Source organism: Corylus avellana, chromosome 2, assembly GCF_965113065.1.
Source record: "Corylus avellana chromosome 2, dhCorAvel1.hap1.2, whole genome shotgun sequence".
Taxonomy (NCBI): Eukaryota; Viridiplantae; Streptophyta; class Magnoliopsida; order Fagales; family Betulaceae; genus Corylus; species Corylus avellana.
In genome coordinates, this window is record NC_142491.1 from 7,549,336 (window position 1) to 7,575,127 (window position 25,792).

Genomic DNA, 25,792 nt, shown 5'->3' on the forward strand with positions numbered 1-25,792 from the left:
AGATTTGTGGGGTTTACTATCGACTTATGTGGAGTCCATATAAATCTACAAATCTAATTGTTAATTTTTAAGATGAAAATGATATATATATATATATAAAAACACTATTCATTTCTCTTTATGTCTAAAATGTTTTGCCAGACTCTTGAAGAACACAACTTATTACGTCTCAATTAAAGCAACTCCTATCAAGAATTAAGATTCTTTAGAATTTATTACATATTTTGTTGTTAAATTTTTGGGAAAACTTCACTAAGCCCCCCAAAATTCCAGCCGATTTGATAAACACCTCCTAAATTTCCAAAACTTTCACTTAGGCCCCCTAAACTTTGGTTTGCTCTCACTTTGGACAATTTTAACGTTAAAGTCAAATAGTTTGACTTTTTATGTTAATTTTACCCTCACCCCAAAACTACACCGTTTTGTGTCTTAAAACTACAACACCCACCTAACCCAAAACGATATCGTTTTAGGCATTATTATTATTATTATTATTATTATTATTATTTTTAAGGGGAAACTTCACTAAGGCCCCCTGAACTTCCGGCCGATTTTGCAGACCCCCCCTGAACTTCAAAAACTCTCATTTTGGACCCTTAAACTTCCATTTTCTCTCACTTTGGACCCCTCCGTCAGTTTTCAACGTTAGATTTAACGGTTTGACTTTTTTATACCCATTATACCCCTCGTTAAAACTACACCGTTTTGGATCCCTAAAAATTACAACTCACCTAGCCCAAAACGACGTCGTTTTGGGCATTAATTTTTTTTTTTTTTTTTTTTTTAAAAGCAAAATATTTAAAAATTAAAAAAAAAAAAAAAAAGAGTAATATCGGGGTGGCTCCGGCCACCCCTTGGCCAAAATGGGGTGGCCGGACCACCCCATTCTTGGCCAAGGGGGTGGCTGGAGCCACCCCTGGCCGATCTGGGGGTGGTTCGACCACCCCCATGGCCAAGGGGGTGGTCCGGCCACCCCCTTGGCAAAAAAAAAAAAAAAGGGGAGGGGATCGGTGCATTTGGGGTGGCCGGACCACCCCCAAGGGGCTGGGGGTGGTTTCGGCCACCCCATAACGGCCGTATGGGGTGGCTGAAACCACCCCCAACCCCTTGGGGGTGGTCCGGCCACCCCAAATGCAGCGATCCCCCTTTTTTTTCTTTTTTCTTTTTTTGCTAAGGGGGTGGTCGGACCACCCCCTTGGCCATGGGGGTGGTTCGACCACCCCCAGATCGGCCAGGGGGTGGCTCCAGCCACCCCCTTGACCAAAAATGGGGTGGTCCGGCCACCCCATTTTGGCCAAGCCCGATCCTTCTCCCCCCCCCCCCCCCCCTTTTTTTTTTCCTTTTTCTTTGCTTTAAAAAAAAAAAAAAAAAAAAAAAAAAAAAAACTAATGCCCAAAACGATGTCGTTTTGGGCTGGGGTGGGTGCTGTAGTTTTGGGCATTTTCGGAATTTCAAGTGGGCTGGGTAGGGGTATAATGGGCATTTAACATTGAAAACTAACAGATAGGTCTAAAGTGAGAGAAAATGAAAGTTTAAGGGTCCAAAATGAGAGTTTTTGAAGTTCAGGGGGGGTCTGCAAAATCGGCCGGAAGTTCAGGGGGCCTTAGTGAAGTTTCCCCTATTTTTAAAAAAAAAGAAAAGCAAAATATTAAAAAAAAAAAAAAAAACGAAATCGGGGTGGCTCTAGCCACCTCTTGGCCAAAATGGGGTGGCCGGACCACCCCATTTTTGGCCAAGAGGGTGGCTCCTAGTCGATGTGGGGGTGGCTGATTTCGGTTTATTTATTATTTAATATTTTTCTTTTCCTTTTATATATATATATATATATATATATATATATATATATATATATATTATGCTCAAAACGACGTCGTTTTGGGTTGGGTGGTGATGTAGTTTTGAAGCTCAAAACAGTGTAGTTTTGGGTTGGGTGGTGATGTAGTTTTGAAGCTCAAAACAACGTAGTTTTGGTTGAGGGTAAAATGGGTATAAAAAGTCAAATTATTTGAAAATGGTTCAAAGTGAGAGCAAATTAAAGTTCAGGGGGCCTAAGTAAGAGTTTTGAAAATTCATAAGGTACTTGTCAAATCGGCTGAAAGTTAGGGAGTTTTATGAAGTTTCCCTTAAATTTTTTCTCAAATCTTAATAATTATTTTCAATTAAAATAGTTAAAATTTTATCACATAAATATTTTTCCTTTTAAAATAAATAAAGTAAAACATGATAAATTTAAAATTAGTAAATATTATTCAAATAATTGATATTAAAAAACAATTATTCAAACCCGCAATGGATAAGACTAAACACGGTTAGTTAAACTCTCTCTCCCGCGCAACCAAACAAAATCTCTCTCCCTCTCTCTCTCTCTCTCTCTCTCCCCCCCGCGCGCGCGCATTTCCATGAGCGAGGAGTAGATAGAAAGAGGCGGCGGAAATGGCTCTCTGCGCTTGCGCTTCCTCGTCTTCCCTCAGCATTCTGAGCTCACAATCACCGCCTCGGCCTAGGGTTTCTTCCTCTTCTCCTCCGCTCCTCTCACTGACTCCTGTTGACAAAACCTTATCACCGATTCACAGTTCTGGTGTCATCGCTTGTCTTCGTGCCAACAGGTCTCTCTCTCAAACCTCTATGCTTTGCTCTTCTACTGCTACTCTTTTTCTTTTTTTTTGTCAATTTGATATATAAGTTTGAGGTTTAAGTTCTTTTTCCATGATGCATTTGAAATTTCGACAATTTTTGGAGGAAAATGAAGAGTGATTAACTGATTATAGAAAGAGCGATCGTATGTAGAAGTAATCGATGCCAAGATAAATTCAACGTGAATCGGATTGGCATTAACACGTTTCTTCGTTTTGATGTCTTTGTCTGGGGCTTAAAATTGTGTTAGAATATTAATTATATAAAATTAATCGCACCCTTTCACCCTTTCCTATCAGTTATCACTTATCGGGACTGAAAACCCTGATTCTACAAAAATTGTAGAATATTAATTAAATAATTAAAATTCATCATTTTCTATCGGCTATTTGGCTGAGTTCAGACCTGATTCTAGAGTATTGGCCTATTGGCCCTACATTCAGGAGGAATGTTGGAATATTAATTAAATGATTAAACTTAAATTTTTGAGACAAGTGGTGATTTAAAACTATGTTTATATGGAAATCTGTAAAGTTAGCTTGGCAATCTTGGCGTGGACAATGGCTTACTGCAGTTTTTTCCTTTTGGATAGTTCGGAGCTGGCACTGAAAGCGGCACGTGCTGCGCTTAGTGGCGGCATCACGGTTGTGAGTCTTATTTTTTGGTGCAAACTCTTCTTTTATCTGTTTGTTGGAATGGACGTTCTAGTTTATGTTATGAGCTAATAAATTCTTACTTCTCACCTCCTAGTATGTGAATTGTAGTTGGTAGATTCTTGCCATTACTTAAGGTCTCGTGTGATTTGGAATGTTGAAAACGTTTTTGCCTGGTCATTCTAATATTACCAACCGTTTTATAACAAGATACATGGGTAATTTATTCTCATTCTGCAATTAGTTTGTGGCTTGTTAGTGATGGTTTCTAATTTGTTTCTCTTTCTTGATATGTAGCTGGAGATTGTGATGTCCACGCCAGGTGTACTTGAGGTTGTCTAGAAATGCAATCTTCCCAATTTGTCACTGCGGGTTGCTCTCAGTTTGGGCGTTTATGTGCTTTCTTTCTCATTTGCACAGGTTTTGCAGCAGCTGGTGCAGGAGCATCCTACTACGGCCTTAGGGGTAATATATTGCTAGCCACTTTTGGATTTACTGACATATCATATTATGTTCATTTTCAGTTCAAATTGAGTTGTGTTTGACAAAAATCCTTGCTGAAGTCTATACTTGTGGGCCCAGATTCTGTAAATGATCTATCGACACAAATTCTGTGCTTGTTTGGAAAGACCATCGATTGGTGTTTCTCATTAGATATCTTACAACTAGAATCCCTCTTTTTTCTAGTGAAGCAACATGCCTCCCCAATTACGCTGCCTGGGAGGTCTATAAAAACTATCTTTCTCATTAGATATCTTACAATTAGAATCCCTCTTTTTTATAGCAAAGCAACATGCCTCCCCAATCATGCTGCCTGGGAGGTCTATAAAAACTATCTTTGTAACACCATTTGAATGTTTTTATTGTGCCATCTTCAGTTAAGATAAGCGTCATAGATTGGTTTGGGATATAGATTTATCAGAATTGTTTTGCGGGAATTATCTGAAACTGCTACTATCATGCAGGTTGGGACTGTGCTAAATGTTGAGGATGCCAAAAGTGCAATAAATGCTGGAGCCAAATTTCTTATGAGTCCTGCTATGGTTAAGGTATTCATTTTAGATTATGCAGTCACAGGCTTTTTACTTCCTACTTGAATCTGGCAGATATCAATCTTGGATAATATTCCTTTTTCTTTTCTTTTTTTTTTTTCTTTTTTTCTTTTTCTTTTCTAGTACTCCTATGATTACTTGTGACTTTTCATCTTAAACTGAATCCTAAGCAAACCTGTTAGGAGACATCTCTAATACCTTTTCTTCTGTTCACTCCAAACGTGCTTACTCCCTGTCAGGACATTATGGTTGATGTCCAGTGTGGTGAAGTTTTATACATACCTGGTGTGATGACTCCAACAGAAGTAAGAGCTTTTTTTTTTTTTTTTTTTTTTTTTAAAAAAAACAATCAATCTTTCATTTCTAACCTTCAATGTTTTTTTGTAGAATCTGTCTTTAAAAATCTTGACTTATTATAGTGTTTTTCTTGTTGGCCACCAATGTTGTTCTCATAATGGTGAATCTTGAAGATTTGGTTTTCCAGCATTATTTGTTTTCTAGCATTCTGTTTGAGATTTGGAATATTTGGAATATTTGAGCTTCTTTCCCTGAAGGAGAACTTAAAACCATCAATTTGTGATTTACAGATATTGTCTGCATATGATGCTGGTGCAAAAATTGTCAAGGTGAGTTTTGACAAGTTCTATGATGTTTAAAATGTGGAAGTTGATTGACATCAAGGTATAGTAGTCATTGTCCACTGCCATATGTGCTGGTTGTTGCAAACCAACAAATGGATGTTAATGTAAAAGCTCATTATTTATTTGATTATTCTGTTTTCATTGGTCATTTACACTTGCTAGGTTACACAATTCTCGTGGAATGTCCCCACGATCTTGAATTTTTTGAGGTATATATCATCAGTACATGAATATACATATAATTTTTGTTTTTATTTTTGGTTAAAAGGTAAACAAGCCGCAATCTTAGCTTTGCTGAGTTGAATAAAATACTTCGTAGATTCTAATTTTTTTTTTTTTTTTTGGATGAATGATTAAGCATTTCATATCAACAAATAACCTGTATAATTCTCTCTTCAGCAATCAAGCCAAAGAACACTGGCACAATACTCGTGGATTCAAATTTCCTGTCTTGATTGCTAATTGTTGTAATAATGCCCCTAATCTTCTTTAAACTTTTCATAAGCATCTCTTACACTATTTGCATCATGGAGATGTTATTTGTGGGGCAATACATTATTACATATATCAGTTGAACTTTGATACTGTCGTAAACTGTTTTGTTTGAGGAATGTGTGCCACAATTATCCTAAGATTCCTTTAGCACTTTGGACCTGGAATCATGTAGGTTATTTATGCCCCTAATGTACTGCCTCATAAATGCATTCTCCTTCCTCCATCCAAGGAACTTTCATAAGATTTGCACTTGGTGAAGAAGTATAACTTCATACATGAATTTTTCTTTCTAAACATTTCTTTTTCTTTCTTTCACGATGTATGATATCTCATATTGTTTGGAGTGTCAGAAAATAGTTTTTTTTTTTTATACGTAAAAAAATAGTTCATCTATAGATGTACCTTATGGATGTACTTTCTTTTATTTGGTGGAACAGATTTATCCTGTCTCTGCGTTGGGTGGTAGTCAGTACATTTCAGCACTCAAGAGGCCTTTTCGTCACATCTCAATGATTGCCTCTCAGGGCATAACAATAGGTTGTTAACTTTGGCTCTGTCCTGTAGCTCTTACATTGGCTCTGTCCTGTAGCTCTTACAGCCTCAGTACCTCAATTGCTTATATTAGTGCTTAAGTGATGGAAATATGATATTCTTCCGGTCTGCTATTATATTATTTAAGAATTAGAGATGATTTTCATCAGGGAATTGTATTCATATCCCTCTGTCATCCAAATTGTTCTGGTCATAAGACATTTATTGGACAGCCTTCAAACTTTTAAGTTCTTAATTTTCTTTCAAAACTGCATGCATCAGCCTTTCAACAAAATGAAATCATGCAAAAAGTATCATTTTCTTAATTATTTTTATCTTTTCATAGATTTAAATTCAAACTTGCATTATGCTTCGAACCAGTATTTTTAGAGAACATAAGGAGACAGAATGGTCAGAAATTTCCTTTAAGTTGGTATGTTTTACATTCCTATTTTCTGGTTACAGAGTGATTTTTTTTCTTCAAGCAAGATATCAATTCATTGAGTTGTAGCATTAATTTTTCTGAGTTAACATTTGTTTTCTACTCCAATTTCAGATTCAATCAGAGAATATATCAGCAGAGGAGCATCAGCAGTTGTTTTATCCGATGCCATATTTAATAAAGAGGCAATTAGTCAAAATAATTTCAAAGAAATATATCAACTTGCACGTTTGGCAGCTTTGCAGGGCAACGAGGCTGTAGAACAGTGAGATTTTTTTTGTTTGTTGTTATTACTTGGTTTTGCCTTTTCTAGACTATATTATTTGTAACTTTGTCTGATGTTCTAATGTTTTGGTCTTTTAGTTGTTCTTCATTAAAGAGATAAACGGATGATTGCACCTAAAATGTACAGTTGTTTGGCATATATATTCAGATTATATTAAGATAATGTAACTAGCTGCAGAATTTGGAAATGATTGGAAGGGAATCATTTTCAGTAAACTCTGTCTCTTTTTCATAGCCTTGGAAAACTTGTACAAGTCATAATCGACATAATTGGAGACAAATTACTTCTTCTTGAATGTAGAAAATGGATTTTTATCTTCTAGGACGGGGGAGGCTGACTTCTTATCCAGAATTAAGTCTCTTCACTAGGCAAAAGTTACTATTATAAACTACCACCATCATTGTCATCATGATTGACAATGCCATTCTCATTTTAAATCCTGTGCCCAGCTGTTGTGAAATATATATATAATCCCTTTGAATCATATTTCCCATCAAATGTTTGTGGTGATATGGTATGTGGAAAACCCAAAGTTGTTTTCTCTAAGATCTTCAATACCAGTGTCCTTTGGGCGTTAATGTATTATAAATTGCAATACTTTGTAAGATGTCAAAGGGAAAAGAAACTAGTATATTTGCTTTGTAACGAAATGAAAGTTGCTTCACTTTTTAGTGCTCGCATGCCATTGTTCTGAATTCTAAAAGAAAAAAAGAAAAAAGAAAAGAAGAATAAGAAACAAATCCTGATTTTCTCTCCGCATTTCTAATTGAATATTTTACTTCTCACTGATGTTCAGACATCACTATAATATAGTTGTTTTTTCATCCATATTGGATTTTCTATTCTATGTTGTGAGTCGGACAACTTTTCGGCCTTATATTTCAATCAATTACACATATTGCATACATATGGGGCCAGACACAAGTGTGCTCTTGAGGAACATCTCATATGTTAAATAATGCTGCTGTTCTTCATTTAATTATATGACCTCTGACTGATTTGATGTCATGCAGGAAGAAGAGGTGTACCCTAAACTAATTACATCACAAGTAACCGATAGTTTCCTCCACATCACCTATACCAGATTAAATGCATTGGAACATTTTTGGACAGTGCAGATGCAGATGCATATAGTCTAGGAAATCCTACCGATTCAGACTAGACTATCTGGGTAAAAGATCAGTCCTAATTTGTAATCATTTATCAGTTTTTATTTTCTTTGCAATCATGCCTTTTCCTTTCCCTTATAGTTTGTCAACTGACATGCTAAAAAATAACTTGGAGTTTTGTTTGGAGCTGATGCTGTAACACCTCAATTCTATATTGGAAAGACAATTAGCATGTATAGAGTGAATAGGTTATAAAGGAGCTCATGAGTATTAAGTTTCACATTGGTTCTTTACTAGGCGAGATTGAGCTTTATCAGCGATTCTAGGGAGTTTGAATTACAACTTGGCTACTCCCTTTAGAGTGATAGCATAGATGTGACCAATGCTTTTCTCGAGTTGTTACAGATATACTAAAGTATTGGGCAATTGTGCCCCACATGATCATTGTTGTCATAATCATCATCGTCATTACAAATTTAACATCTTGCCTTTACTTATTTGGACTCAGCTTTTTCGCAGATTTTTGCAACTCGATATCTATGATCAAATGCAGGCTGACTACCCTTCGGCATTCTAATCTTGAAAGCTGAAACTGGGCTTCAGAGTTCTGTTCCAGGTAGAGCTGAGGAGCATGATTGCAATACTTATCGGAGGAAGGAGAATTTTATGATGCATGTTGTGCTGGATAAGGATAATATTTGCATCCTCTCTAAAATATAGAATTCAATCAAAAATGAAGCAAGTAAGGGGAAAAAAAAGAACATGTTAAATTTGTTAATTAGTTTACAAAGCCCTTTTTGTTGTTATTATTATTGTTGTCAGAATGCACATAAGTTCCCCTAAGGACTTTCAATCTGAAAATTTGATAAAAAAGAAAAGGAAAACAAAATGTTCTAAATCTGTTTATGATTCTTTGATAAAAAAAATAATAAAAAATGTTAGACTTTCAACTATTTTACAACTCTTGAAACGTGTCGGCATATGATTAGAAGATGTCAAATTATTTTTTTAGTGCATATGAAGTTGTAAAAGAGCTATACAATAATTATAGGTAGAGCAATACTGAAAAGAAAAGAAAATATTTAGAGCAAAATGTTTTCTTTTTTGTCAATAACAATTGTCTTAAAGTATAGTTTTTAGTATTAGTATGAGTAATGCTATTTAGCATATTGCTATATGATTGTAATACAATTTAATGATATGGCAACAAAACTCAAAAACAGATCCTCTCCTATCCTAAATGGAAAGGCTAAGATTTAAAAATCTTAGGGCTTCAAATGGGACACCGGTCCCACTATTAAAATAATAATAAAATATTATTTATAGTTTTAAAATAAATTAAAAATAAAATAATAAAAAATAAAGGGTGTCTGGTCACTCCATTTTTGCCTTTGAGGTGTGGCCGGCTACCTTATGGCCGAATCATCGCTAAGAGCCAAATAAAAAATTAAAACAAAAAACAAAAAAAAGATTGATCTAGTGATGGCTGGCCCAAGATGGGTTATTTTATTTATTTATTGTTATTCTAAATAATATTTTATTATTATTTTTAATTAGTGGGACACGTGTTCTATTTGTGACCTTAAGATTTTTGAAATCTTAGTCATGAATTGGATACTCTTCGGTCCTAAATCAGTACTTGTAATTAAAAAAAAAAAAAAAAAAAATCAATGACTGAATTATAGTTCCATATCATTCTAAATTTCTAATTATGACAATTATATAATAATCTACAAAACAATATTTATTTTTTTAACTGTTTTTTGTATTAGTTTAAAAACGGCCTTTTTATGAGAAGGACAATTTCAATCGGCGGCAGTACGGAAGTCCCGGGGCCCCAAGTCCCAACAGCCCCTCAATACGTGGCGAGTTTAGGCGTTGAAAACGGACCCGACAGCTTACAAAAAGGAAGTTCCTGAAAATACAGATAAAAACTAAAAACTAGAAACGACATGCTTGTTCAATGTTCAGACAAACAAAACCTTAGAAAAACACCAACATAAAAAAAGCTATTATCTCAATTAAGATTCTCTGAATTTTTTTTTTTTTTTTAAATAATTGTATGTTTAATCATTTTAATTATTTTCAAATTAAAAGAAACTAATTAAAAATACTGTTAAGATTTTTTTTTTTTTTTTTTTTAGTTCGAATCCTGCTCTTCTCCTTCTTGTACGGACACGTAAAAAAACATAATAATAATAATTCTAGAAATTCCTGATCCTTATTTCCATTGAATTTCAAACCCTTGATTTAATTGAATGCTAATTTAGACATATTATAGATAAATAAATACTAACCATTTTCATTATTTACTTACTAAAAAAGAAAATATAATTTTCACAATTTCCCTTTTTCTGGGCAGATTCATTTACACTCCACAAAAACAAAGAAACAAACAAAACAGACAAACAAAAGCAAAACAGAAAAAACGAAAACATCTAGCGATAAAGAACGTACAGAGAGAGAGAGAGAGAGAGAGAAGAGAAAGAGGACAAGGAAGACGACCTCGTTACCATCGTCGATCCCTCGCATCCACTCCTTTCACAAAGGTCAGTTTCTCAGATCCCCCATTTCTTCTCTCTCGTTATAGATCGGATTTTCTGAATGTGATTTGTCGATTTTCACTTGCGGATTTGATGTTTATTTCTTGTTTTCTTTGTTATGTTGTTGTGGGTTTTATTGTTTTTCTTGATCTGTGATTTTTTTTTTTTTTTTTGGGTCGAAATGAGAGTTTTGATAGATCTCTACGTTGTGGGTTTCGGATTTTAAGATCGAGGTTGTGGGTTTCCTTTGTGGCGTTGTGAAGTAGATTGATGGGTTTGTTGGGTTGGAATGTGAAAGTGTTTTTGAATAGTTAGTCTTCCATTTTCCTTTCATATGCGTGGCAGTGGATGTCGATTTTGAAACTCAAATGTGCGCACAAGCGTAGCGATTGAATACAGATATAATTTCTAAGAATTTGGGTTGGGCGTGCTTGGCGGCTCGAAGAATTTATTCCGGCAGTTGATTTTTCATTCGCTGTGGTTTTGGCTCCAATGTGTTTTGATTTGTTGGTGCTGCATGTGTATATCGATTGCGAATGAATGGATGGTTGGAATTGTGTGTGTGTGTTTTTTTTTGGGTTATCTTTGCTTGTGATTTTTGAGAAAATTATTACAGGCATTGTCATCTTGAAGCTTTGTGATTGTATTTTAACAACCCATTATTTTTTGGGGTCATCATGGTGATGTTTGGCAGTTATGTGGACTACCCTTGTTTGCACATTACTAATTGATAATCATTCGGAAAAATGTGAAAAACTCCCTTGTGGGTATCATATATTCACAGCAGGGGACTAACTCTCATCATTGGAAACTATTATATTTTTTTAAAGGAAATTCATTAAAAGCACTAGGGGCGCAACCCAAGTATACATGAATTATACAAGAGAAACACCTAGGAAATCAAGAACAATAAAAAAGAGAACATAAATCTGCTTTGCTAGAGACATGGAGAAAGGCGGTAACAGAGATCCACTCAAATAAGGCTTTAAGAAAAGAAGTCTGTAGATCCAAACCTGTTCTCTCTTGGTCATCAAAGCTGCAAGTGTTCCTATCTCACCCAAATGGACCACCATAAAAAAGGAAGGAATTGCATTCCAGTCGATAATGATATCATTCTGGCCAACCCTCCTATTTCAACACGCCAAAAGTTCCACTACCCTTCTAGGCATAACCCACCCTACCCCAAGCATAAGAAAAACCATAATCTACAGCTCTCTTGCAGCATCACAATGAAAAAGAAGATGATTCGGGATTTCTCCACTCTTTTTACACACACAAACACCAATCTATTTTTTTAATAAGTAATTGAAATATCATTAAAAGCGTAAGGCGCTCTCCCTATGTACACATGAAGTATATAAGAAAAATCACCTAGCTAGTAGGAGCAAAAAGAACAAGAAAATCATGAAAGTTGATCACAACAGGAAAAAAACACCAGCTATCCAAAGATAAAGAGTATTGAAAATTTAAGACTTAATCTCCTTCAATGTCTTCTTATGGTTCTCAAAACTTATGTCGTTAATTTCCCTTCATAAACACCACAAAAGGCACGAAGGAATCATCTTCCACACAATGACACTCTGATTGTAACACCCTGGTCCTATATTGGGAAGAGGAGTTGCCCACATAGACTAGATGGTTTAAAGAAAAATACTCAAGGGTGGTAAGTCCCACTTGTGGATCTATGATGTGTAGTTAATATTATATTGACACCCAAAAATGCACGAAAAAAGTGTCTGCGTATAAGTGGTAGCTTCAACTATCTTTCTGGTTCCTATAGGATTTTGGATGAAAGTCGGCCTCTAAGAAGTTGCCTAGCAGGCTTGGCATGCTCTTAGAATTTTGGAAGGTTTCAGTTCTGCATTTATTTAGGTATGATTCTGTGAAACGTTTTGACTTGCTGCAAATCATTTGTGGCAGCTTGTAACTGTAGTGCACTATGGGGCTATTGCTAGTAAGTTTTCGCATTCTTAGTTTTATTTAATGTTAAGTGTGAATCAGTAGTAGCAAGGGGAAGGATTTCTGTGTACGAAATTTATTGGCTTAACATTCTCTGGGTTTTGCATACTGATCATCTCTGTTTTTGTGTTTAATCAATATTATGTAGGTTCTTTGGTTGCATAGATATTGTTTTCATATACTAATTTTAGCAAAGCAAGATTTGATTTTCCTTATAGTTGTTGTAGTAATGTTTTAGCTAACTTTGTTTATTTTTCAGATCAAAAAAACGTTTTAGCTAATTTGAAGCCAGAAAGATGTCTCCAGCATCAAAATCCAAGTCCAAATCCAAGAGCAAGCCCTCTGCAGGGGCTGCAAAGGAACAACAGAAGACTTCTTCCAAGCCTTCCGCTTCTACTAACACTGGGGGTGGCAGTCAAGCAAGTGCTTACAATCCAGTTTCTGGAACATTTCATACCCTAGAAACATCATCAGTTGCCCCTTTGCCACCTTTACATGACAGTGGTCGGTTCCGTAATATAGATGATACAGATGAGCATTCTAGCAGCCCTCATGGAACTGTATCCGAGTATGACTCAGTTTCCAACAATGGCAGCTGCTCTGGTGAGTCCGAAGACCCAAAGGAGAAGATAGCCCATTCTACTCTTCGGCAGGACGTAGTACCTGGTTCTGACAATGACAGGCGAGAGAAGATTCGTCTGAAAAATGAGCGGAAGCACCAGAGGCAGAGAGAGAAGCGAGCACAAGAGTTGCACGATCGTTGCAGTGGCTATCTCATGTCAAGGAAGCTGGAAGCACTTTCTCAGCAGCTAGTGGCAATGGGGTTCTCTTCTGAAAGGGCAACATTGGCGCTGATTTTGAATGAGGGCAAGGTGGAGGAATCAGTTGCCTGGCTTTTCGATGGAAGTGAAGAAGCAGCTCACCAGAAAGATATTACTGAACTTGGAAGTGGGGCCAATCTGAAAATTGATATTAGTGAAGAGCTGGCTCGGATTTCAGTGTTGGAGGAGAGATACAAATGGTCCAAGCAGGAGGTTGAACGAGCTGTTGTTGCCTGTGAAGGCGATCTTGACAAGGCAGAAGATACGATAAGAACACAGAAGCAGGAACAACCTGCTACTCCAAAGCCAGAAGAAACTGCTGGGACCAAGAACCTGACGAGGCCACAAGAAATGCCTGCAGCTTCAGCTACATTACAGCAAAGAAGAAATGAAAGGGATTTTAACTACCCCAAGACAACTGCAGCAGTGCCAACATTTCCTGAACCTGGGAATCGGAATCTGCAGCTTTTAAAGACGAATCAACTGAAGTCACTGGCAGAGAAGAGGTGGGCTGCTACCGGATCAAGCCCTTCTGCGTCATTAAATTTGGCACCACCTATGCAGGTAGCACCTCTATCAGCAAAAGTGGAGGCGCGGCTTGGTGTTGTTGGAAATGAAGGAAGAATATTACAGCAAGGAGCAGTGAGGGAACCAGTAGTAGTGATGCAGCGTCCCCAAACCATAAATGCCAAGCAAAACCATGTTTCTAGCGTAAGTGCTTCACCTGCAGGAACAGTTCCATGGTATGTAAGTAGTGTTCCAGCTGTTGAAAACATAAGGTCAAATGGGAAGATCATGCAAAACCAGACCATAGGCGGCCTTGGTCGGGAAAATCAGAGCTCTGAGCAGTTCTACCATCAGGCGGCTCCCTATAAAGAATTTCCTTTCATGTTCAGGCAAGTGGATCCCACATCATCTGGTCTGGGAAGTTCATGGAGCACAAGGGGTGCTGCATCTTCGCCGTCACTTATGGTTCCTTCTGAGCCTCGGCAGGGTTCATGGAGCACAATGGGTGGATCCTCGCATTCACTTACAGCTCCATCCTCTCTCGGGCTGTTTCCGGCACAGGGTTCAGCAGGAACATTCGGCTCATCTTCACATGTGGATTGGAACACAGGTGGCTTGATGCCTGACTGTGACTATACCAGTATAAATTGGGCTGTGAATTACCCTGCAGATTCCAAATCATCAAGCGGGTTGTTGCTGGGATTATCTTCCTTATTGAGGAACCGCTCAGGCATGAGGCTGGGCAATCCAAATGGGAAATTCATATCAGGGTTACAGGATGGTGGGGTGGCTACAGAATCATCATCTTCCACCGGTTCGCGCGAGTGGACGTCCCCCTTTGCAGGCAAGGACATCTTCAGTGTGCCCAGGCAATTTGTTATTTCTCCATCTCCTTAGGACTAGGAATAGGACTTTGGAGCAAAAGGAAAAAATATAGACAAGGATTGTGGTTGGCCTATTACGGCTGTGTTCATGGTTGTTTCTTGTTTGCCAATGAAAATGCGTTTAGTAGTTTCTGCCTTATAATTTTTTTATTTTTTATTTTTTTTAAGTCATGAAATCTGCCTCTACTTCCAAACGCGTTTGACGTAGTTGGCCGATCTATATTCGTAAGGCCCCATTTGGATTAGGAGAGTTGAGGAAGAGGGCATTTTTGTAGAGGATATATATTAAAAAGAAAAACAAAAAATAAATAAATGAATAAGACTAAACTATGAATTTAGAATTCAAGATTCTAGTTCTGCCTTCTGGTTTTAAATCATTAAATTTATACCAAAGAATCATTAAGTAGTTGGATAAACTTTCGAAGTCTGATGTGACAATAAAAAAATGTTATTTATTTTTATGTAACTATTTAGTATGTGCTGCCACTGTACAATTCACATGGCATTCATTTTTATAAAATGTGAATTGAGTTGTAATAATAATTATAATATACTAAAGAATTTTTCTAGGGGCCATCTACTATTTTTTTTTTTATTTTTTGACAGGTTCAAACAAGGGAATGGGGGAAGGGGAATTCGAATTAGTGACTTTTACTTTATTAAGCGTGGTCTACAACTGATTGAACTATCCCTCAGGGACGGAGTCATCTACTATTGTCTACTGTATCTTGGATGAAAGTGCACTATTATGTTAAACAAGACCCTTTTTTCATTTCACAAGATTTATTTAATGGTTTATATTGGATTTTATAGATTTAATAGTATATATATTATTTATGATCATTTAAAATAATTATAATTATTTGACCTATGCTTATTATTTTACTGTACATATGATATTTGAAATTTGAACAGAGTGTCTTCAAAGATAGATATAAATATTATTTTTAAGCCTTAAAAAAAATATATTTATACGAACTATTTCAAAACAATGCCACTAAAACTATAGCTATAGTCCTTATTAATCATCACGCTTGTAAATATTGAATATAGGTAATTACTTAGAGCCTATTTAGAATTGCGTTTGAAAAATACAGTTTTTAAGTCCAAAAGAGCTTTAGAGCAAAAAATTTATTTTTAAGTTTTTGCTAAAAATGTTTTTTTGACCATTTTTTAAGTTTTTTGGACCCTTAGCGTTTTTTATTTTTTTATCAAATGAATATTTTTTTTTTCAAATGAAATTTTTAAGTGTTAAAAGCACTTTTAAAACCTTTAAACGCAATCCTAAACAAACCCTAAGTTTGAAAAAAAAAAAAAAAAAAAAAAGTATTCGTTTGGTAAAAAAATTAAAAGCGCTAAGGGTTCAAAAAGCTTAGAAATGGCAAAAAACTACTTTTAGCAAAAGCTTAAAAATGAAACTTTTGCTTTAAAGCTCTTTTGAACTTAAAAACTGTATTTCTCAAACGTAATTACAAACAGGCTCTTAAAACTAATTAGAATATGGTCAAGACTTGTATGGTGTGTATGGCAATTGGTAAAGGACTTGAAAATTGAAGTGAGAAAAAAAAAAAAAAAAAAAAAAGTAGAATGTTTTGTATGAAAAAGTGAAAAAAAAAAAAATTGTTTTGTAGTGTTTTTTTATTTAAATAATAATAAAAAGTGATTGATATGATGTAAAAAATAAGAATTTTTGAGTTAATTTTGAGAGAATTAATAAGGTTTTTTTTAGTCATTTGGAAAACACCCCCTAATAACCTTTTTGTCCCGATCCGTTGAGTGACCACCCAAGAGAGTCCACCCCTTCCAAACGACGACAAGCACGTGTACTGTGTCTCCCACGCAACGCTTTCCAAGCATTTCCCCAACTCCTCCCTCTTTCTTTTGCCCAAAACCAAATCCATCACAACGCAACCAACCACAATTCACAACACGTACAACCAAAGCAAATTCCTTTGTTTCAGATGGTGTCACCGCCGGTGCACGCGGGTCCGGCGCCGCCGAACCCCCAGCAGACCCAGCAATTCCTGAGCTCCGTCCTCTCCCAGCGCGGCCCCTCAGCGCTCCCCTACTCCGAGGACACCAAGTGGCTCATCCGCCAGCACCTCGTCGCTCTCTCCTCCAACTACCCCTCTCTCGAGCCCAAAACGGCGACGTTCACCCACAACGACGGCCGTTCCGTCAACCTCCTCCAGGCAGACGGCACCGTCCCCATGTCCTTCCAGGGCCTCACCTACAACATCCCCGTCATCATCTGGCTCATGGAGTCCTACCCCCGCCACCCTCCCTGCGTCTACGTGAATCCCACGCGCGACATGGTCATCAAGCGCCCCCACGCCCACGTCAACCCCTCCGGCCTCGTCTCCGTCCCTTATCTCCAAAACTGGATCTACCCCAGCTCCAATCTCGTCGAACTGGCCCGCGATCTCAGCCTCTACTTTGGCCGCGACCCCCCTCTCTATTCCCAGCGCCGCTCCAACCCCAACCCTAACCCTAGCCCCAGCCCCAGCCCCAGCCCTAGCCCTAGTTTCAATCATCCCAATGGAAATGCCTCGAGCGTGGGCTATACGCGCCCGCCGAGGGTGTATCCGCCGTCGCCGTACGGTGGGGTGCAGGCGGAGGACCCGGCGGAGGTGTACAAGAGGAACGCGGTGAACAGGCTGGTGGAGGTCGTCCATGGGGACATCACCGCGATGAGAAAGGGGCGTGAAGGGGAGATGGACGCGCACTTCAACGCGCAGGCCGTGCTCAGACACCGCGGAGAAGAGCTGAACAGAGGCCTCAAGGAGATGATCGACGAGAAGGAAGCGTTGGAGCAGCAGTTGCAGATGGTGTTGATGAACGGCGACGTTTTGGAGTCGTGGCTTAGAGACAACGAAGCGAAGATTACAAGGGGTTTAGGAGGCGACGTGATCGACGTGGACGACGCGTTCGAGTGTGTCGACGTGTTGTCGAAGCAGATGATGGAGTGCACGGCCGCGGACTTGGCCGTCGAGGACGTGGTGTACGCGCTGGACAAGGCGGCGCAGGAGGGTGCCATGCCGTTCGATCAGTACCTGAGGTCCGTGCGATTGTTGTCGCGCGAACAATTCTTCCACCGCGCCACTGCTGCCAAGGTGCGTGCTGCACAGATGCAGGCGCAGGTGGCCAATATGGCCGCCAGGATTTCGCATTATGGCGGTGATGCGGAGCAACTGCGTGTTCGAGCTTGAGCTTGGTTGATTGGTTATACCAAGTCGTATCGTGTAACGTCAGGTCAGATTCATGTGAAAATTTGTCAACGGTTAATGGTTTTGGATTGTTTGATAATGATTTGTATCCATAGGGCAAGCTTATACGAGTTGTTGTGTATGTTGTGATTGAATAATTGATGGGTTAATGTTAAATTTTTGACACATTGTCGATATTTATGCATTTCTTATGGTTTATTTCATTCGCATACAGGGGAAGAAGCATTTTGTGTTGTAATATGGTTAAAATTTGACATCTTTGATCAAGGAAACATCGAGAATATTTGGGATGTTTCTTTGATTATATATGTATTTGTTCACGGTATTGTTACAAACAAGTGAATAACTTGTGCTTCACATGAGCAGGATCTTCCGATGTCGGTCTCTTGCAATGCAAATAACATCTCATTCTGTTCCGTGTTGTGTCATTTATTTTTTTCGCCTCTGCGATACTATTCTTCTATCCAATGGATGGACGAGTTGATATGTTTTAATGAGAGAATGTACAGAGGAAGGTTTGTTGTGAGTATCAAGTTTGTGGTTTAGTTAGTTGCGTTTAGGTTCTCCAGTTTATTGTTAAGAGCATAAAGGTTGCTGATGCTTCTTCCTTGAGCCACTGTGCTTGTGTCGGCTACTATAATATTTTCCTGACATGCTAGTCTATCTGGTGGATAAGTAACAATTTGATACTGCAGTATTAGTTTATAAATTTCAAACACTGTATGTACTTAATAAATAGGAATTGATATCTGTTTGCTTCCAATAAAATTAGGAGATATGTTCATCCAAAATGCTGTAACTCTTGATTCATCCTGATTATATAGGGTCTGGGTCTGGACATCAGGTGGCGTGTTGCTAGGTGTCTTTGGTCTATTATTATAAGAACTATATGAAAGATGCAACACAGATGTTAGCCCAAGTCTTCCCTCAATTGTATCTTGGTGTGTGAGGGCTTCTCTATGTTTGGCAGATGGGTTTGCTTTTGAGACTACAAGTTAGGTAGGCAACTTCGTCCAGATTTGTTACCATTTTGCAATGTTACGAAATTGATGCACTTTTTAGCCTTCAAGAGCTTTGCAAAATGTATCCAACACCAGTAATTGTTGTAGCAGTCTACCAAAGTTATGAATTTAGCATAAGTGGTAGGCACATTCATAATTACTTTCTAATATTGAAGCATTTTCTAGTCACTATATCCAACACTAGTAACGGCTGTAGCAGCTGACCAAGCTTAGGAGTTTAGAATAAGTTCTAATATCGAAGTGTTTTCTAGTCACTATCAAAGGGGTTCTCTTCTTCTCCTTACCATGTGTGAGTCATTTCCTTAAATCTTGATATATCTTTAAACATGAAGTAGAAAGATCATCTCTAATTCATTGCCTCCATGAAGCCAAAAAGAAAAAAAGCATGGTTTAGTTGCATTATCAAATGATTATTCTGACGTGAACTCTAAGCTGAATGTGTAGGTTAAGTAGATAGTTGTTAGCTACATTCATAAGCGTATCATCATTCTGACCTTGGAGCGTTAGGATGTGACACTTCTTAGTTCTTATAGATGATACACGACTGTGGTTCTCAATTAGAATACTGATATTTGACAATTCTATGACAACCTTATGGAGTCGCTATAGAAGGGTTTTTGAACAGGTTGTGTAATCAAAATGTTTCTTGTTGGTAATTCTGGTATACTCATTACAAAGCCATGTCTTGGAGTGTCTACTTTGATTTTAGGACAAGGGGACAACTTTCAGTGATGATTGTAGTTGTTTTTTGTGGTGTTCTATGAGTAATCTTAGAACCTTGCGAGCTTATGAGACAGCTTAAGAGAATCCTTAGGACATAATTCGATAGGCCTGCATAATGATTATTGCTGGTACCTAACATTACTAATCATGTACTTTTACTATTATTGTAAGTGTTTCAAGTGATTATGTGTCTTCTGCTTGTACTGTAACTTACATAATCTAAGTCACACAAATATTCTGAGTACTTTGGTACATAATTATCTTCTTATTCTATGTTGCATTGAGAAATGTTCTGCACAACTTGGACATCCAAAACTAGAAACACACTGTGTGCCATGTACCTTATCCACAACATGCATGGAAATTAAGTGAACTTATAACTACATGCATATTTTTTGCAACCACATGAAATTCTTATATCATCTATGATGAACATGGAACTTATTTTCACTGGAATTTTCAGTTTTAATGCCTTCACCAATGTTCAGTATAGTGTATCATGTATCTGTGAGTAGAATTCAAATGTTCTGAATTTATATTTGCTATGACATTTAATAGTGATAATCTGATTCTCAAGTGGGATTAAAGCCAATCTAAATTTAATTGGGATTAAAGCTTAGTTGGGTTGACCTCAGTATTGAATCTCTTTATGGGTTATGTTCTTATAGATGTCATGTTACATTAAGCATTGTTGCAGAGATCCTATGTTTAACAAAAATTATTGATACATTTAAGCATTGTTGCAGAGACCCTTCCTTGCAGAATGCTAGTATAGTTGACTCTTTAAGAAGATGGTGCCTTCTTGGTTTGGGTGTGTTGGTATGAAGAAAGACTAATACTTGGGGAGTTACATAGGAAGACTACCAATGGCTGTTGTCAGCAGTTGCAGAATTGAGGAAGCAAGTTTTATTTTCTGCCCAAAACCCTAGTGGTTCCTTTCAAGTTGCTCTCTACATGCTTCTGGATAGCACAGTTGAAAAGGTGCAGATTATTGTACTGAAAAACCATCAAAGTAGTCTTACGTAGGTTCAGGATGCTAGTAACTTGTTTGCTTCCATTCAATGCTATATCACTGGACTCTTACAGTAGATTGCAAGCATTTCATGATTGGCTGAGTTTGTATGGCGTATCATGGGATATGTATGAAATTATACTTGTGAATGCAGATTTTTGTTTTTTTGTTTTTTTTTAATATTTTTTATAAAGTGGGTTGGAGGAAATATTAAATTAACATGTGTTTAAAATGTATGGGAGAATTAAAAATGCATTTAAAAATTACATGCCTTTTGAATAGATATCAATTTAATGAATTAGATTTGAAAAAATTCGTCAAATTCAATTTAAATGAAAACTTTGTCCGAACTCCCTCTCTCTCTCTCTCTCTCTCTCTCTATATATATATATATATATATATATATATATATATATATATATATATATCATCTTCTTATCTTCTTAGTAGACTCGAATTCATGTTCTGTCTCACCAAACCATAGATAAGAAGACGAGATTCATGGTCGTTAATCTTGTTCGCCTACTTTCTTTTAATAATCTATTATGGTTACACCAGATAGAGAGTTCAGCTTCTGGTTATTTGTCCTTAACTTGCTAATAAACGTCTACATTTGCTTGGTTGAATTTGACATGCCAACTATGCCTTTAAAATGAGGGATTTAGATCCTTTACAATTCATTGTCCAAAGAGGAGAATAAAAAAATTGTAGTTGCTCAGGCAGGTAGGCCTCCGGCTCGGACAAAAGCACTTTGGTCGGCAAAGCGAGCATCTTGCTCGGACAACTTTCTATTTAAAAATGCACGTGAAAATGTTGAATCGAACAAACTTTGTCAACTTTGAATTATCTATCACTCTTCAAGCCCTTTTTTCCATTGAAAACAAGCAACAAACTAAAAGCAAAAACTTTCAATATTTTTAGTTTTGCAATGTTCTTCCAATCTACCGTTAAAAGGTTGTAATGTCCCTCTTTGTGTCCAAAAGAACAAAATATCTTTTATTTTATTTTATTTTTCCAAAAAAATATAAATTTGAAAAACTTATCCTCAAAGGATCCACAGGAAATGTAGAGAGCGAGAACGATGAGCTCACAGCTACTGCACCCCACGCCCATCCTCCCCATTACAAACAGCAAAGCCCCGGCAACTCCCTTCAAAACAAGCCCCTCTTCATCACTCACTGTCTCTCACACTCTATCACCAAGAACCCACATTCCTTCTCATGTCTATAAGCACCCTGCAGCCCTTCTCCTTGAGCTCTGCACTTGCATGAAAGAGCTCCACCAAATTCTACCTCTCATCATCAAGAACGGCCTCTCCGATGAGCATCTGTTCCAAACCAAGCTCGTCAGTTTGTTCTGTAAGTACGGTAGCGTGAACGACGCTGCTCGCGTTTTCGAGCCCATTGAGGATAAACTCGACGCGCTTTATCACACTATGCTCAAAGGGTATGCCAAGAACTCGTCATTGAACAATGCTGTGTCGTTTTTTTGTCGAATGAAGTATGATGAAGTTGAGCCCGTGGTTTATAATTTCACTTATTTGTTGAAAGTTTGCGGTGATAATACGGACCTTAGGAGGGGTAAGGAGATTCATGCACAGCTGATAACTAGTGGGCATTCGTCCAATTTGTTTGCAATGACTGGAGTGGTGAATTTGTATGCAAAGTGTAGGCAGATCAATGAAGCTTATAAGATGTTTGATAGAATGCCCGAAAGGGACTTAGTGTCTTGGAATACGATTATTGCTGGATATGCACAAAACGGGTTGGCAAAAGTAGCGTTAGAGTTGGTTTTACAGATGCAGGAGGAAGGACAAAAGCCTGATTCAATTACGATGGTCACTATCTTGCCTGCCGCTGCAGACATTGGGTCTTTGAGGATTGGAAAGTTGATTCATGGCTATGTTATGAGAGCTGGGTTTGGATCGCTTGTAAATATTTCTACTGCTTTGGTAGACATGTACTCAAAATGTAGTTCGGTGGGGATTGCTCGGTTAATCTTCGACAGGATGAGACAAAGGACTGCTGTTTCGTGGAATACCATGATTGATGGGTATGTACAAAGTGGGGATCCTGAGGAAGCAATGGCAATTTTTCAGAGGATGCTGGATGAAGGAGTTGAACCAACCAATGTTACTATTATGGAAACTTTACATGCGTGTGCTGACTTGGGTGATCTTGAGCGGGGAAAATTCATTCATAAATTATTGGATCAATTGAAACTTGGATCTGATGTTTCTGTGATGAACTCTTTGATATCCATGTATTCCAAATGTAAGAGAGTTGATCTTGCTGCTAAAGTATTTGAAAACTTGCAGGGCAAAACCCTTGTCTCATGGAATGCCATGATATTAGGTTATGCTCAAAATGGGCGGGTAAATGAGGCTTTAAATTACTTTTGTGAGATGAAATCACAAAATATAAAACCAGATTCATTTACCATGGTAAGCGTTATGCCTGCTCTTGCCGAGTTGTCAGTTACTCGACAAGCAAAGTGGATGCATGGACTCGTTATAAGAACTTGCTTGGACAAAAATGCCTTTGTGATGACTGCTATTGTCGACATGTATGCTAAATGTGGAGCTATTCACATCGCAAGAAAGCTCTTTGACATGATGGAAGAGCGGCATGTGACAACATGGAATGCTATGATAGATGGATATGGGACACACGGCCTTGGAAAAGCTGCTGTAGAACTGTTCTGTGATATGCAAAAGGGAACCGTCAAGCCAAATGACATAACTTTTCTGTGTGTTATCTCTGCTTGCAGCCACTCAGGCTTGGTGGAAGAGGGACTCGGCTTCTTTTCCAGCATGAAGGAAGATTATGGCTTAGTGCCCTCAATGGATCACTATGGAGCTATGGTTGACCTTCTTGGTCGAGCTGGAAAGCTCAATGAAGCCTGGGATTTCATTCAAAAGATGCCTATTGAGCCTGGGATTACCGTATTTGGGGCTATGTTGGGAGCCTGCAAAATCCATAAAAATGTTGAGTTGGGGGAGAAGGCAGCAGACAAACTGTTCGAGTTAAACCCGCATGAAGGTGGGTACCATGTACTGCTCTGTAATATATATGCCACAGCTTCAATGTGGGACAAAATGGCGAAAGTGAGAACCGTGATGGAGAAGAGCGGGCTTCGGAAAACTCCTGGTTGCAGTTTAGTGGACTTGAGAAATGAGGTTCATAGTTTCCATTCTGGAAGCACGAGCCATCCCCAATCCAAAAGAATATATGCTTTTCTTGAGAAACTGGGAGAAGACATCAGGGCTGCTGGCTATGTGCCTGATACCAATTCAATTCATGATGTGGAGGATGACGTTAAGGTGCAGTTGCTCAATAGTCATAGTGAGAAGCTGGCTATTGCCTTTGGACTCTTAAACACCCGTCCAGGCACAACCATACACATCCGAAAAAACCTACGAGTTTGTGGTGATTGCCATAATGCGACCAAGTACATTTCACTTGTAACCGGACGGGAAATCATAGTGCGTGATATGCATCGGTTCCACCATTTCAAAAATGGAATCTGCTCTTGTGGAGATTATTGGTGAAGTGGTCAATGTACATGTCTTGATTCTTGAGAGTGGCTGTAACTGTACTAGCCGCCGCGGAATGTTTACAAGGAACAGGGTCTTGTGAAGCAGATAAAAGGATGCTTGGATGAAGTTTGGTTTTTCCATAATTTTCAAACGTCATGATATCATCCGGCTGTCATGCCCAAATAGTGCAAATCAATATCTTAAGAACAGGAACAAATAGAAGGTCTGGAAGTAGGCTGCAAATTTGTCTAGCCATACAACAAAAATAAGGTACATCTTGTCATATTTTGATATTTTTTAATTCTTCATAAGATAACCAGACCATTATAGTCTTTATGGAAATCCTTGTATCAAAATTTAGTTTTTATTTTTTATTTTTTATTTTTAATTATCAAGAGCTCCTTCTCATTCACCTGTTTATTCTTTGATTGATTCGTTTAAGCAAAGAAATTCTTGGTACCTGTTTTTGACTATGTTCTAGTTGCTTGTTGATTTGAAGTGGATGGTGCATGCTCACTCAGTTACACAGTCTCTAGTCATGGAAGGTGTTACGAGTCTAATAGTAGAGGTATTTTAGGATTAGAATACCTTAGAGATAATAAGTTATAATCCTAAAATACCTCTACTACAAATACATGCTCACATGCTTTGTTGATCCTATTAAAAATACATGCAAGAATCACATGCTCTAGGGACAAATGTCAGTTTGGTACACTAGGCTGAAAGAATTTTTTCCAACTTAGTTCAAATGAAAACTTTGTTTTTGTCCTTGTATAGAAGACCATATTGCTCTAGTCCCTTAATAATTCTTAAAGCCTTTGTGATCGTTCGTTATTCCGCGAGTACTAAGTACATAATAGTAGCCTTAGGTCCATTTAGTTTTGTGGTTTCGAAACATGCAATTTAAAAAAAGAAATTTTTAAAATATAGTTAAATGTTTGGTAAAATCGCAATTCAGCCTTTAAAATCGTGCATTTTAAAACGCACATCCTTACATGTTGTGATTTGAGAGATTTTTCTTATTTTCAAACTGCCATTTTCTAAAAACGCACTTAAACGAGACACTTTCAAGTGTCAACGATTTTGTTTAACAACGCACTTTTGACCTACAAAATTGTAAGACCAAACGAACTCTTAATGAATTATACAGCAATTGGTAGTGTAGAGAAACATTTTATTTTAGTCCTAAAGACAAACTAATACAATTTCAAGTTTGGGAGGTGCTCTTTTCTAGCAAATAATTAATATAATAAAAAAGGGCCCTCAAGTTTGTCAAATATGAAAAACAACACAACTTCATGTGTTACACGACCGATACCTCTGCTTGTGCTTGAAGTTGCTATGGAAAGACTTGTAGTTTGGGGATTTCTTGATAATATTGGATTGGATCAACTAAAAGAAAGAAAGAACAATCACCAAAAGAAAAAAGAAACAAAACTTCCAACTGTCAAATTAATTTTGCCTTTGACTTCAAAAGTGCTTTTATAAAAGTGATTTCTCGGTCCGAATCATCATCAGAAAAGATCATCATTGAGTCAGAATTTGTTCCCAACGGCATTCTCAGCAGTAATATGCTAATAATTGAAGACAAACCCAAAAAAATATTCCTTTTTATCATTTGATCGTTTGTGCAATTTCTGCCATAAATAACACTTCAAAGAGTTTACCTTACCAAGCAAGTTTCGAATTATTCGCTACCTATTTGGACAGATA

General features: G+C 37.6%; 4 protein-coding genes across 10 annotated transcripts; all 4 read left to right on the forward strand.

Annotated features, from left to right (window-relative positions):
- Positions 1-2,380: 2,380 nt before the first annotated feature.
- Positions 2,381-8,653, forward strand: LOC132163902 (uncharacterized). Of its 6 annotated transcripts, none has more exons than XM_059574287.2 (11): positions 2,381-2,606; positions 3,227-3,281; positions 3,585-3,620; positions 3,708-3,752; positions 4,253-4,336; positions 4,579-4,644; positions 4,927-4,965; positions 5,913-6,012; positions 6,563-6,713; positions 7,748-7,905; positions 8,352-8,653. In XM_059574287.2, exons 1-10 carry the CDS (start codon positions 2,434-2,436, stop codon positions 7,770-7,772), a joined length of 774 nt encoding a protein of 257 aa, XP_059430270.2. In that variant the 5' UTR covers positions 2,381-2,433; the 3' UTR covers positions 7,773-7,905; positions 8,352-8,653. The 6 variants fall into 6 exon arrangements, with proteins under 6 accessions (XP_059430270.2, XP_059430264.2, XP_059430277.2 ...); XM_059574281.2 differs by having other exon boundaries at positions 8,363-8,653; XM_059574294.2 differs by lacking the exon at positions 4,579-4,644 and having other exon boundaries at positions 8,363-8,653.
- Positions 8,654-10,151: 1,498 nt separating this feature from the next.
- On the forward strand, positions 10,152-14,684 carry LOC132166984 (uncharacterized). Its single transcript, XM_059577862.2, has 2 exons — positions 10,152-10,392; positions 12,605-14,684. The coding sequence occupies exon 2, from the start codon at positions 12,642-12,644 to the stop codon at positions 14,568-14,570; it is 1,929 nt and encodes a 642-aa protein (XP_059433845.2). The 5' UTR covers positions 10,152-10,392; positions 12,605-12,641; the 3' UTR covers positions 14,571-14,684.
- A 1,671-nt stretch (positions 14,685-16,355) lies between these two features.
- On the forward strand, positions 16,356-20,713 carry LOC132179109 (protein ELC-like). 2 transcript variants are annotated; one of them, XR_015911446.1, is made up of 2 exons: positions 16,356-18,783; positions 20,276-20,713. XR_015911446.1 is itself a non-coding variant. In XM_059591753.2 (2 exons), the coding sequence occupies exon 1, from the start codon at positions 16,519-16,521 to the stop codon at positions 17,764-17,766; it is 1,248 nt and encodes a 415-aa protein (XP_059447736.1). In that variant the 5' UTR covers positions 16,356-16,518; the 3' UTR covers positions 17,767-17,809; positions 20,276-20,713. The 2 variants fall into 2 exon arrangements, 1 of the variants encoding a protein (XP_059447736.1); XM_059591753.2 differs by having other exon boundaries at positions 16,356-17,809.
- Positions 20,714-21,580: 867 nt separating this feature from the next.
- On the forward strand, positions 21,581-24,475 carry CRR22 (Pentatricopeptide repeat (PPR) superfamily protein). The gene has a single exon (XM_059591741.2). It carries the CDS (start codon positions 21,623-21,625, stop codon positions 24,089-24,091), a length of 2,469 nt encoding a protein of 822 aa, XP_059447724.2. The 5' UTR covers positions 21,581-21,622; the 3' UTR covers positions 24,092-24,475.
- The last annotated feature ends 1,317 nt before the right edge of the window (positions 24,476-25,792 follow it).